The sequence below is a fragment of the Notothenia coriiceps genome, unplaced genomic scaffold (assembly GCF_000735185.1).
Source record: "Notothenia coriiceps isolate Sejong01 unplaced genomic scaffold, NC01 NC01_scaffold00016824, whole genome shotgun sequence".
NCBI lineage: Eukaryota > Metazoa > Chordata > Actinopteri > Perciformes > Nototheniidae > Notothenia > Notothenia coriiceps.
Genome location: NW_011349525.1, coordinates 55,532 through 68,035, shown reverse-complemented (window position 1 = coordinate 68,035; position 12,504 = coordinate 55,532). Strand labels below are relative to the sequence as shown.

The 12,504-nt window shown below is 40.5% G+C and overlaps 2 protein-coding genes across 15 annotated transcripts in view; one reads left to right on the top strand and one right to left on the bottom strand.

Moving 5' to 3' along the window:
- snap91a (synaptosome associated protein 91a) overlaps positions 1–6,370 on the top strand; it is a 26,710-nt gene extending 20,340 nt beyond the window's left edge. For 13 of the 14 annotated variants that reach the window (XM_010776251.1, XM_010776264.1, XM_010776263.1 and 10 more), the window contains 8 exons: positions 446–679; positions 2,484–2,681; positions 2,771–2,789; positions 2,900–2,990; positions 3,087–3,167; positions 3,326–3,445; positions 3,595–3,677; positions 4,692–6,370. In XM_010776251.1, the coding sequence (XP_010774553.1) occupies positions 446–679; positions 2,484–2,681; positions 2,771–2,789; positions 2,900–2,990; positions 3,087–3,167; positions 3,326–3,445; positions 3,595–3,669 (818 nt within the window). In that variant the 3' untranslated portion in view covers positions 3,670–3,677; positions 4,692–6,370. The remainder of the gene's footprint in view (positions 1–445; positions 680–2,483; positions 2,682–2,770; positions 2,790–2,899; positions 2,991–3,086; positions 3,168–3,325; positions 3,446–3,594; positions 3,678–4,691) is intronic. The other variant, XM_010776252.1, reaches the window with a different exon arrangement.
- prss35 (serine protease 35) lies at positions 5,568–12,504 on the bottom strand. The gene is made up of 2 exons (XM_010776265.1): positions 12,311–12,504; positions 5,568–9,099 (listed from the first exon to the last, which is right to left on the bottom strand). Exon 2 carries the CDS (start codon positions 9,078–9,080, stop codon positions 7,806–7,808), a length of 1,275 nt encoding a protein of 424 aa, XP_010774567.1. The 5' UTR covers positions 9,081–9,099; positions 12,311–12,504; the 3' UTR covers positions 5,568–7,805.

The window sequence follows — 12,504 nt, the reverse complement described above, 5'->3', positions numbered from 1 at the left end:
CTCTATGTTGGATATGGCGTGTGTGTTATATGTAATGATCAAGGATGTTTCCCCCCTGTTTATGTTAACTTCCCCTATGTGATTGTGATGTGCTATATGTGACACTTGTCCCGTATGTATCACCATGGACTTTTAAATACTGGAATTGGCTTTTTCTTTTTTTTAAATGTCTTAAATTGTATAGGCCAAGCATTATCTAGAGTATAAAATCAACCGGTAAAAAGTGTCAGTTGCATCTTTAATATTCTATTTTATATTGCTGCTGCACTGATTCACTTTCCCCAATGGGATAACCGAAATGTAATTTGTCTTCCAAGATGTCTCGTGTGCCATCTGTTGTGTCAGTAATCACATCAAATGTGTGTTCCTCGTGGAATTAGGGTGAGTCAGAAAACAGAACTACATATGATGTCACAGCAAGATTGCTGTCTGTTCTCCCCCTCAGGCCTGATGTCCCTCACCCTGGCTCCCACTGCTGCCCCAGCTCTAGCTCCAGCCTTGGCTCCAGCCTTGGCTCCGGCTCCGGCTCCGGCTCCGGCTCCGGCTCAGAACGACCTCCTGGAGTCGGGCTTTGATGCTCTTGGCTCCCTAACTTCTCCGACACCGCCTGCCCCTGCTGCAGTACCGATAGTAGCAGCAACCACCACACCAGGGCCCTCTGGTGGCTTTGACGCATCAAGTAAGTAAAGCTTTCATTTGCGTTCTTTTCATTTCAGAAATCTTTCGCATTTTTACATCCATTTATTTGAGAATATAAAGAGTGTTTGGTTCATGAATCTGCAGGTTATCTGCTTGATGCACATTAATCTGTTTTGAGTCATTGAAACTGAGCTACTGTACCTTAACCATTACCTACTTATCCCCTCTTTCTGAGAGCCTGAGTACTGCATGAAGACACCTTGACATGTGCTGCTTTCACTGTCCTCCTTACGGAGAACGTTTGTTTCTGCTGACTGCTTAGCATTCCACAGCGCTGAAGCCTAGCATTGCAAGGAATTTTCTTTATTTTTCTTAATCGCTTATATTGTACTTTTCACACTTTCACAAGTTCTTCACTCTCTGCTCCACCCACTCTGCAATCTTTCGTTCTTGCACACATTTTGTCTTCTGCTTCATTTAATTTCCTGTTTCACCCCGTATCCACACCTTTTCTTCTCTTCTGGGTCATTGCTTGCTTCTTCTAATCTGTAATTGGTGAGTTCTACCCGGCAGGGAATTGCAGCATGTGCAGTTTGGACAATTCTCCCCTTCTGCATCGTTGCATGTAACAATTACCCTGACTGTCTTCTGCATGAGACAAGATTTAGTCTATTTTGTATTTCCCCTTTGAGCAGTGTCTCTTGTCTCTTATAACCACATGCCATCAAGGCCTGAGTCTGCAGGTTTTATATTTTATTATTTTGAGTGGCAAAGATGAATTGTTTTGACAACCTTTATTCACCCCTTATGGTACATAGAAAGATGACTACAGATGATAGGTAAATACATGTTTAAATAGTTAAAATAGCCAAAAGTTTAGCAAACATTTTGCTTGAAACAATGGATTTAAACAGTTGGAATAGTTAGATAAAGTTATGGATAGCCTACATAGCCTGGCTGAAATAATTAGCTAAACAAGTAAAAGGATGAAAAAGCAAGCTGAAAGTAAAATGGCCTTTCGTAAGTTAGCTTAAAGTAATGCATATTGTTGGGAAAGTAATGTTTAAATAGTTAACAAAGCTAAAGGTTTAGCACAATGTAGCATAAAACGATGTATTTCAACAGTGGAAATGGTTAGATAAAAGCATTGGATAATCATGAAATAGTTAGCTTAAGTAAGGTCTAGCTTAGATAGCCTAGCTGAAATCGTTAGCTAAATAAAAAGTAAATGGATGAAAAAGTTAGCTAAAAGTAATGGTTAAACTAATGAAAAGCTTAGCAAATAATTAGGAAGATATTGTCTTTTTGAAATAGTTAGCTTAATGGTTAAATTGACCAAATAGTTAGCTAAAATGAAAGGAACATATTAAATATTTATCTAAAAAGAGTGCATAAATGGTCAAAAAGTTAGCTAAAACCTGTGATAAACCATTGAAATGGTTAGCTAAATGTATTGTGTAATTTAATAATTAGCATAAATTAAATGTGTAAGTAGTTAGCTGAATGGGGTTATGGGTAAACCCTCAATCAACACAATGCTTCTCTACAGGTTAGTTTGAATGAAAACCTGTAGACTCTTTTGGTCTTGATGACACCTGGTTCAAAACCAGTAGTTTATTTCAAGTCAGTGTTTAACTTCCTGATATGTGATTCTCAAATATATTTACAGTACAATCCTACATTGTGCATGTGATCCACAGCTGACTACTGATGCTGTCACAGCTGGGCTGACTACTTACTACCTGGTCTCCCATCTACCCGTGTTAAAAAACAGATTGGAGGTTTGAAGATTTGTAGTCTGTGTTGTTTCTCTGATGTCCTGCCATTCCCACCCTCTCCTCAAGTGTTTGGTGGATTAGGCGACTTGCTGATGCCCGCCATTACGCCCCAGAGCACCGGGGGCAGCACTGCTGGAAGCATAGCAGGAAGCATGGGAACTCCAGTTGCAGTGGGAGGCATTGCAGCCGCACCCCCTCCCACCCCACCCCCTTCTAAAACTGTTGGAGGAGACCTGGACTCCTCATTGGCCAACCTTATTGGAGGTAGACAGCTACTTATAACCATTTTCTTCTGTAACTTCATAATTTGTGTTTTTAGATCTAACCTGTCCTGTTTTTCTTCTTCTGTCCAGACCTTGGAGTAAAGAAGAAGTAAGTGTGTATTTCAATATATACATGTTATAAATGCAGCACTCCAAGCATCAGCAGTATAATGGGATCAATAGCACAGTAAGCCTGAAGTGTACCCTGATCTCCTTTAGGGACCCACAGAGTGAGAAGAAGCTGACAGGAGGAGCCAACTGGATGCCACATGTAGCTCCCACAAGCTGGGGTACACCAGGAGCCCCCATGGTAAGATCTGCATGTACACCGCGTCCCTCACTGTGACATCACATTTCATCTCAAAGGCAGTTTTGCTGATGTACCCTCTTTGTCCTGTCACTGTAGGGAGGTACCGCCCCCGGAGGTCCCGGGGCTCCAGGAGCCTCCATGGTCCCACCAATGAGCGCACAGCCTGGCTTTGGCATGGTGAGCTTTAAATCATTCATAACAAAGTCTGTGGATTTCACTGTGAGTTCAGCTTTTAAAACAGCCTTACTGCATAAACCATAGAAACCTTTGTGAAGGCAGATGATTCACTGACATTGCCTTCAAAAATCTCTCATTTGTAATCCCTGTGTTATTAGGCTCCTGCAGGAGGGCCTGGCGCTCCCATGATGCAGCCGATGATGGGGCAGCCTATGATGGGACAGCCTATGATGAGACCTCCCTATGCTGGGGGGGCGGGAGCTGCACCAGGAGCACCGGTAAGAACATAGTAAATCCCCTGGTGTGTCTACACATACTTTAAAAGCAATTATGATTTTGGAATAATCTAACCATTTATAGTCTGTGTGAGGAATATTAATTGTATTGTTAAAAGATCCACCAATTTAATTTCGTGACTTTTTCTCAGATTCCACTTCTAAGCCAGAGTCCCAAAAAGCCCAAGGACCCTTTGGCAGATCTCGACCTCAAAGACTTCTTATAACACCCCAGGTATGCACTATATATGTAACTGCACATATAGAGTATAGTCGCTGACAACTTCGTTAAATCGTTAAACATTTATTAAAAAACTTTGGTGATTTCTTTTTTGGGATTGGCTTATCCACAAATAACAGATAATATGTAAAAGTGAATAAGTAAGAGTTCCCTAATAAAAAACAAAAAAGCATATGGTTGGGTTCAGCTGTTCCAACTGGCGTCTTTTTCAATTATGTAAAAATGAAGTTCAGTGACTTTTTGCAAAATGCCCCTTATTACACACTTAGGAATATTTAAAGTAGTCTCTTTTAATGGATCATTGGTTACTAATCAATGCTTTTAAAAGCGACAGTGAGTTGCTACTGTATGTATAATGGAATAAGATGGCTCTCGGCTTCAGATCCTCAAAGTGCCAAAAATACATTTTAAAAACAGCTTCCCAGAGGCCATGGCCTGGTCACTCAAGATAATCATCAGACCTTGTGAGCAATTTCACTTTGGGAATATTTACTTTACCAGATCACTGCACAGTGGGAAGCATGCATCCACTAATAAACGAGAGCGCAGTGCTTGTGACAGCCCGATGGGCTTTAACCTTAGCTAGCTCAGGTGAGCTAGCATTATTCTGCACAAGCCTTTTGCCATGAATCGATACACGATTGCTTCTGTGCACTGAAACAGTTATCTGGTGTAGTTTGATATTCTGTGTGCCATGTAGTGTGATATTTAGTTCCATTTTATTTGAGAGAAGGCAAATCAAACCAGGACATTTTAGATTGATAAATAGCTCTGCAGGTAAAAGTAATAATATGTATTTTGGCAGCATTTTGACATGCATGCATCTAAAGTCATATGAACACTGATGCTGTGTTTACATGACTTTAGATGTCTATATTAGATGCATATAGACAATCATTTGATTTTTTAAATGTTTGTATATTATACAAACATTTAAAAAATCAAATGATTGTCTATATGCTTTTCACTTTTGACCTGACACCTGCTTCTCTGTTTCCTTTCTTCAAGCTGCTTTCTTCTCTGGAGCAGGGCCCTCTCAACTTTTACCTGGTGTCTGTCAACATCTCAGAATGTTCAGCTACTCAACCTTATAAGAGCCTCTTTTCTCCACCCCAACCATCTACACCCCACCCTTTTCCTGTGTGATGTTGTAGCACAAACTGTGAAAGTGAACCATAGCCGATTATATATATATGAGAAAAAAAATACAAGCGTGTGATTATGTAGACGTTCTTATCTTTTGTCTAAACAAAATCACTCAAAACCCAGACAAAAAAAAGTCCTCAAAAGTGAGTGAAAGAAAGTGAAGGCGTATGTGTTTGAATTTCTTTCTGGTGTTGAGTTGAATGCTGGATGTGCTTTGGTGTCCTAAGCCCCTCCTACCACCCCATATGTGTCCCAGCCTCATTATAAAGGGGGAGGAGCTCTTCTTTGTCCCCCTCTGATTGGATGAGAGCGACGAACAAAGCCCCGAAAGATTTTTCGGAGAAACATGTTGTGTGTTGTTTACAGAAAATTCCTCACTGATGTACATAGATCTCTCTGGCGAGGATTACGTCTCTATTCTGTACGTCTGTTGAAGAGAAATATAAATGTGATTCTGACATGAAATTGTAAGTCGTGTGAGTAACCTTCTATTTCCTGTCATCTTTTGAAAGTATTTGGAAACAAATACCTCTATATGATTAATATTCTGTATATTAAGACAACTTATATGGGCTTCTGAATCATACCAGACCAAGTGATCCTTTCTGTGGGTTTCGTTTTTTTTAGTCGTGGCTTATTTTTCTATGTTTATTTATTTGTCTTCTTGTCTAATGTTATTTATATGATCTGTTTCTGTTAGAATAATTCTCCATACTACTGTCCATATTGTTCTTGCATTACTATTAATGAACATATCTTACAATTTACTTCCAGAGAAAATGCTTTAGTACTTCGTCACAGACTCAAATAACTACAATTTTTTCCTGCAGTTTGACATTACCTATCTGGATATATCTGTTGCCGGTGCTTTCATTATAACTATGACCAGGTCAGTATGATTATTGTTGTATTTAATGTAAGATGATCCAATGCCAAACCCAACTCTGGAACCCTGAGGATTTTCTTTTGAATCAAAGTTCTGTTTACAGTCATTGTTTCTCACCAAATTGGCTTTTGGACCTAACAGATGTGATGAATGAACAAACTTACACCTGACGTGTTTGAAAACGGCATTCAAAAATGTCAAAATCTTCTAAGATTTGCAAAAATTGGACAGAACATTATTAACGTCCAAGTTGTTTTATTCAATCACTTCTGACCTTTGGCCCATTTTCAATTAAAACAGTTGATAGTGTTAGTCACAACACAAGCGTGATGCGGAAATCCACAGATCTGTTCAGCCATTAGCATCATTAAACAAGCCCCTCTTTTCTTTTCCCCTCTTACAATGTAGTAAATATGTTGATATGGACAGCTGTAAACCAGTCCGATGTAATGCTTACTCTGTGTGTTGTCTTTTCAGTGGACGAATAAGCAATTGGTTGTGAGCATCTGATATGATTCAGAGAAAATAACGGAAGATTATTAACATTTTTCATGAAATTGTATTTTTGTTCAGTTGTACATTTATTTTATTTACTATGGCCCACCCCAGTGCATGTAAGCCTTTTGAGGTGCAATAAATTCAATGATGGATTGAACTGCCCGTGAAGGATTTATTTATTCCATATAATGTAAAATAGAGAAAGGTTAGATTAAAGGACTATTTCATGAATATACATCCCACCACATCAACATTACCAGATTAGTAAAGTGGCTAAAAGCCGGGGGAACTACAGTCGGGTGATTCCTTTGGGTTCATCACTGTGAGCGTCAGTTTTCCCATTCCACAAAAATATTAATCTGATCTTTCGTATTGAGGATCATCACAAACACAAACACACACACAAGTAGTAATCTTGATTTAATGGTTGGTAGTCATCAATCCGCATCATTAATATCAGGTGTTTGGTATTCAAAAGGATACGAATAATTTTTGGACAGAAACAACAAAAAAGTAAAAAACATTACATCCCAGATTTCATTTGTTATTATATAGCAACATTGCCTTTGTAATCTTATTAACCAATAGAATTAGAGAAATATCAACAGCTCAAGTATATCATTACATGGTTCATTCCCATCTTAAAAAAACCCACATATGTAGCCTCACATAAAATACATAGTAACTGCACTAGGCTATCAAAATATATTCTGAAAAATCCCCACCCTCGCCCCCCCAATAGAGTTTACAGTTTCATAAATTAGCACCACGTTTTCTGGATAAGCACCAGTATAATTATGTGCACAACAATGAAACCCCATTTCACTGTGTTGCAAGTACAGAGAAAAGATGGTGTGATTCACTAATCAGATAAGAAATCTATCCAGGATCCATAATGACCCTTTCTCTATTTAGACAAACAATCTTTTTCTTTCTTTTTTTTTTTTTAAAGGTAGTTTTAAAAAAAAAAAGTTCTAGATCTACAAAATGCAAAACACCAGTTTGTTCAATTAAAATGTGTATAAAAAATGTTGTCTTTATATAGTTCATTTGCGAAACAAAAGTTACTTTAATTTCTTCTGGGTCTTTTGTCAAAGCCAATGCACGCGCTCTTCTTTACAGTGGTGGAGAACACTTGGAAATGTTCTTCATAAAAAGTATAGTTTGAATAGAATAAATGTACCAGGGCCTTCGCTCATTAACATCAAATGTTAATGAGCTACACTACCTTTACAACATTGTATCCAAAAAGGTCAAATCCTAGAACAAAACAATCCAAATAGAAAGCAAAACAGCAAAATACACATAATACATATTTTTTTCTCCATTTTCTTAGCAAATAAATTAGAAAAGCTGACCAGCCACAATTCTCTTGACGAAGACAAATTCCTGTTGTTGTCAACACTGAGTCTGTATGGCTGAATGTGGGTTGTTTGTGTGATCTTACAGTAGATCTGTGTAACAGGAGTCACTGGGAGGCAGGATTGGGAGAGGCAGTCGTCAGGGCCCCTGGTTGGAGAGTGGGGAGGGTGCCTTTAGCATAGAGGTGGAATGGGAGAGGACTGGTGGTCCAGGGGGGATCCTTTGTATTTCTAAGCTACCTTGCACAGACTTGAGTCCCCATGGATCCAGTAGCAGATCTGGGCATATTTGAGGGGTGTTATCCTGACCGCCACGTTGTAATCCTGCTGCATCCCGTTCCCGTTAACATCGACCCACTGGTGCCCAGAGAAAACCCCGATGATCTTCCTCGTCCACTTCTTCTTGCCTGGCTCTTTGAGACGGATGTAGATTCCGGAGCCACTGGAGCCCGGTTTGGCATCGCAGTATTGGTACAACAAATCCTTTGACTCATCAGAGACGGAGCAGAATCGGTACACCAGGTTTCCAGGACGGTCATCATCGAAGCCAGAGAAGTGGATCCTCCCAGCAGGAAGCTTCTTCACAGAGGGGATAACTCCCAGATCCATGTACTTGACTTTAGGTGCTTTCTTCAGCTCCAAAACAGCATAGTCATAATCTGCAGTAAGTCCTTCAGACACACCTTTGAACCAGCCCTTAGGCACCTGGGTCTTCTTGACCCCCGTCCACCTGAAGGAAGGTTTCCCCGATTCTGCACTTCGTCGACTGCGGCTCTTTCTTCCTTTCCCTTTTCCTTTACGGTCTCCTTTACCATCGTCCCCTTCCTTCTCTTGCGCTTCCTCTTCATCTTTGTCTCCCTTTCTCCTTTTGCCCTTTCCCCGCCCTCCTCTACCTTTTCCTCCCTTCCCTCGTCTGGACTTCTCCTTTAGAATACCGACCCGCAGCTTCTGCACCCCATCTAGATAGTCCTTCCCGTCATGTATGCAGTGGGCAGCAGTCAGAACATGTTTAGGCGACACAAGAACCCCAGAACATCCTGTGGAGATCTTCACAGAGGTGGAGAAGGGATATTTGGTGGAGAACTGCTTATCAGAGATGGTGAAGCGGGTATCAGTGCCGTACACCTCGCGTTTTTGCCGGGACCTAGATGAGACGTTTTGGGACAAGGAAGCAACCTCATTCAGGCCCTGCACAGAAACTGAGGTAAACGTGCGCGTACCATTCTCATAGACTGTCTCGTAGGACAGGAACTGCTCCAGGTCATCCAGAGAGGAGGCAGGAAGGCGACGCTGACACTCGATCCCACAGGTCCCGCTCAGCTGCGCCTGAGGATGCGCTGAAAAGTTTGGACTGCTTAGAGGGACAGTGTGTCTTTGCCTTACCAGAGGCACCTTCCATTGTGGCCAGGTATACTCGTCGTCAACTGCATTCTCCTCAGCAGCTACAGCCAGCACCACAGCCAGCACCGTCACTGGGAGCAGCACACACAGGGGAATGGGGCCCATTGTTAAGTTGGGGCGGGATCTAAAAAAATGAAGAGAAAAGAGGAAGACATAAGGACACTTTGTAGAAGAAGTTAAAAGAAACAAGATTCATAGTTGTTGTGTAACTTGGAATAGCAATGTCAGTTGGTCAACCACTTGGGTCGTAAAAAATGTATCTCAATTAATTGTCCAGACATATTTATGTGTTGTAAAGACAATTAATATTTCCTAAATTTAAATGGTACCCTGATTTTTCCTCTTGCACCTAAATGAATCACATTTTTATTTTTTAGTGAGACGTCTTGACATCTATTGGATTGACTGCCTTTACATTCAGTAGAGATATTTATGCTGCTCAGAGGATGAATCTTACTGACTTAAGTGAAGCCTTAACTTCTAGTCTATCGTAACAAAGAGGTCAACATGTTGACTTATCATTCTAAATAGATCCATATGTACCAGATGGAATACCATTTAATTTGGTACAGACATTCATTACTGCCAGAAGATGAACCCTAATAGTCCTATGACATTTCCTCAAGCCCCACTATGAGGTTGACACTCGTGTTTTTTGACTGGAATTTCTCGATAACCATTAGATACTCAGATTTGTACACACTGGTACAAACATTCATGTGCCCCTCTGGATAAATCGTAATCAGTTTAGTGATTTCATGACTTTTTTCCTCTGGTGCTGTCATCAGAGCCTTAACCTTGATGATGTAATCCAAGCAATAACATGACAATTTGAACAAAACAGCATATAATCACCCCGCCTTTTAAAGGTCCCATGACATGGCCATTTCTACTGATCATAATTCCATTGTTGAGGTCTACTAGAATAGATTTAAATTGTTCAATGTTCCAAACTCACATTGGTTTCTCAAACAGCATCTCTGTATAGAATGTGTATTCACTCTCTGTCCTAAACGGCTTTTGGAGCGTAAGTTTAGAGGTCTGCTTGTTAAAGCTGCACCCCTCTGTTCCGGAGAACACTAGGGTATCAGTATAGCAACCACCTATCTGCAACATTGCAAAAGGTTTTTCATTCAGTTTGTGATACTTGCTGAAGTAATAATTGCCTCTGCTTAGTCAGTGAGATGACAAACAGATGATCTCGTTTGGAATCTTTAATACGATTTACAAAAACCCAACATGTGGACTTGAATTGAGAAGGTTTTGTGTCCTATGTCCAGGTCTACAATCCAGGTCCTTGACAATATAAACACAGATGCATGTATGGCCACATGGAGGCAGCATGGTCCAACATATTAGAGACACATGGTCCAGAGCTCTAGACTATCATTAGGGCGTCTCAATACAGTCCGGTTTTTAAGAGCGTTCCTCAAAGTACTCAAGTTTGCAGAAAAATAAATGCTGGAGGCTGCGGGTAGAGGGAAGGAGAGGATGAACCCTGAGACAGTGGCTTGGAGGTTCGCCACAATGGTTAACCTTCTCCTTCAGTAATGACCATATCTGGTTTCCTTAGCTACACTCCATTCCTTGTCATGCGTACAAACAACATTAAACATATAGATGTGGGCTGCGGACAGCCTGCTGGTTCATGCTTCTACTGTATGTGTGTGAAGTTGCCAATAATCCTGATACACCCTGTAAGGAAAATTCTGATTTGGCCAAGTTTGAATAGATTCAGCAGACCATCACGACAGCTTCATTTCGTCAGCATGGCTGTGGTGATGAAGTCACGCTGGCCATTCCAAACTCAAGTAGAGAAAATCATTTGGATGCCAATCATTGAGGAGCATTGCGGCCGGACTGCAAACCCAACAGTTCATTTCCTACAGAAGTCCAGAGTGAAAAACCACAGTGATCGCATACATTCTGGCTGTGTGAGGGGCTTCAATGGTGTGTGACAGACATGTTGACATTGTGGGAGTCCAGATGGAGGACAAACCATCGGGGGGGCATCCTATATTGGCTTGAAAGTCCACAGACACACATTTTCTTTCAATTAATTGTTATTGCAGTGTGGACACAAGACTGTGCTGGGTTTGGCAAAGCTCCAAAAGACTTAACTGACAGGAAGAATGTACAGCATCATATCAATGCATCATCAGAGAAACAGCTCAAATCCAGTTTTCTTTGTTGAAAATAACCTCTTCTTTTTAGGTTGTTCTGCCAGAAACTGAATTGCCTTCCAACTGCAAGGAGACTATTTGTCTTAAGTTTACCACAGTGTCCAATAAAACATACCCAGTGGCCGACATCTAACCAGCCCCAAACAGACGGTCATAAAAAACAAGCCCACAAGAACTGTTAAACCGTGTCAATAAATGAGAATACAAGAATTGACCCTGCTCAACTTCCAACCTCCCACTGCATGACTTAGAAACACGAAAAGCCTGCAATTATTCAGCAAAGAGGGGAAACTGATATGCTGCCATGATGAGTCTTGGTCACAGAAGGCGCTCATTTGAACAATTTTCCACTGCAGTCAGCTGAAAGAGGAAGCTTTGCCCCCTGCATCCGTCGGCTGGGGGAGTCACAGGAAGAGCCAGAGGCCCCCATAAGGAAAAGTGACCAAAGGATGGCGCTGTGGAGCAAATGTCCGTCTCCAACTCAGTAAGCTTGGCTCATCGTCTAGTTAAACATCACGTTTAATAAAAAAGGATTGTTTCATTCATTTCAACTTTTTTTTCACCACGTCTACATCTCAAGCATAGAGTTTAAATTCAGTGTAACAAGCACGAAACCTGAAACTTTAAGTAACATGAAGAAAATACTTTTAGATTCTAAATATTTGACACAAGATCTGAGGTAAGTCTTTCCTTATTCCCAAATATCACAGTTTTCATTGTAAAGCAAATGAATAGCCCATTAAGTTATACATATTTAATTAAATGTAACAAAATAGGAACAACTGCATATGTTACACATCGCGAATGCAAGTGGAAAGAAGTGGGACAATGTGTTTGCATTAGAACATTATTTAAACAAATAGCAAACTGTTTTATTTCGGATTTACGGATTTTAAAAAGTCTGTTAAATCAGTATACTATTACTGTTAAAAGCCTTACATAAGGAATATTTTTGCACCACTTAGGCTGCAAAATCCGATTAGATGTCTCAGAAATAAATCGTTAAAGTTCACCACAAAAACAGAATAAACAATCCAAACAGAAATAAATCAATAGAAATGAATGACAACATATACATAGATAATAAAAAACTAATAAATAGCACAGCTCAACAGATCTCCATAACTTTGCAAAATGACAATAGCTTCCTACCTGCTTGCATCCGAGTGATGGACAGGCCAAATCCGCAACGTATTGTTTGTTTTCCCGAGAAATATACAAATATGATCCCACTAGAAGACAAACGGGTGTTACTGCATCCTCCCGGTATCTGCAGGGCGACGATCCCTCCTCCTCATTGCTGCCTCTGAGAGAGATTCGCGGCCGGGACGCTGCGCTCAGGCTGC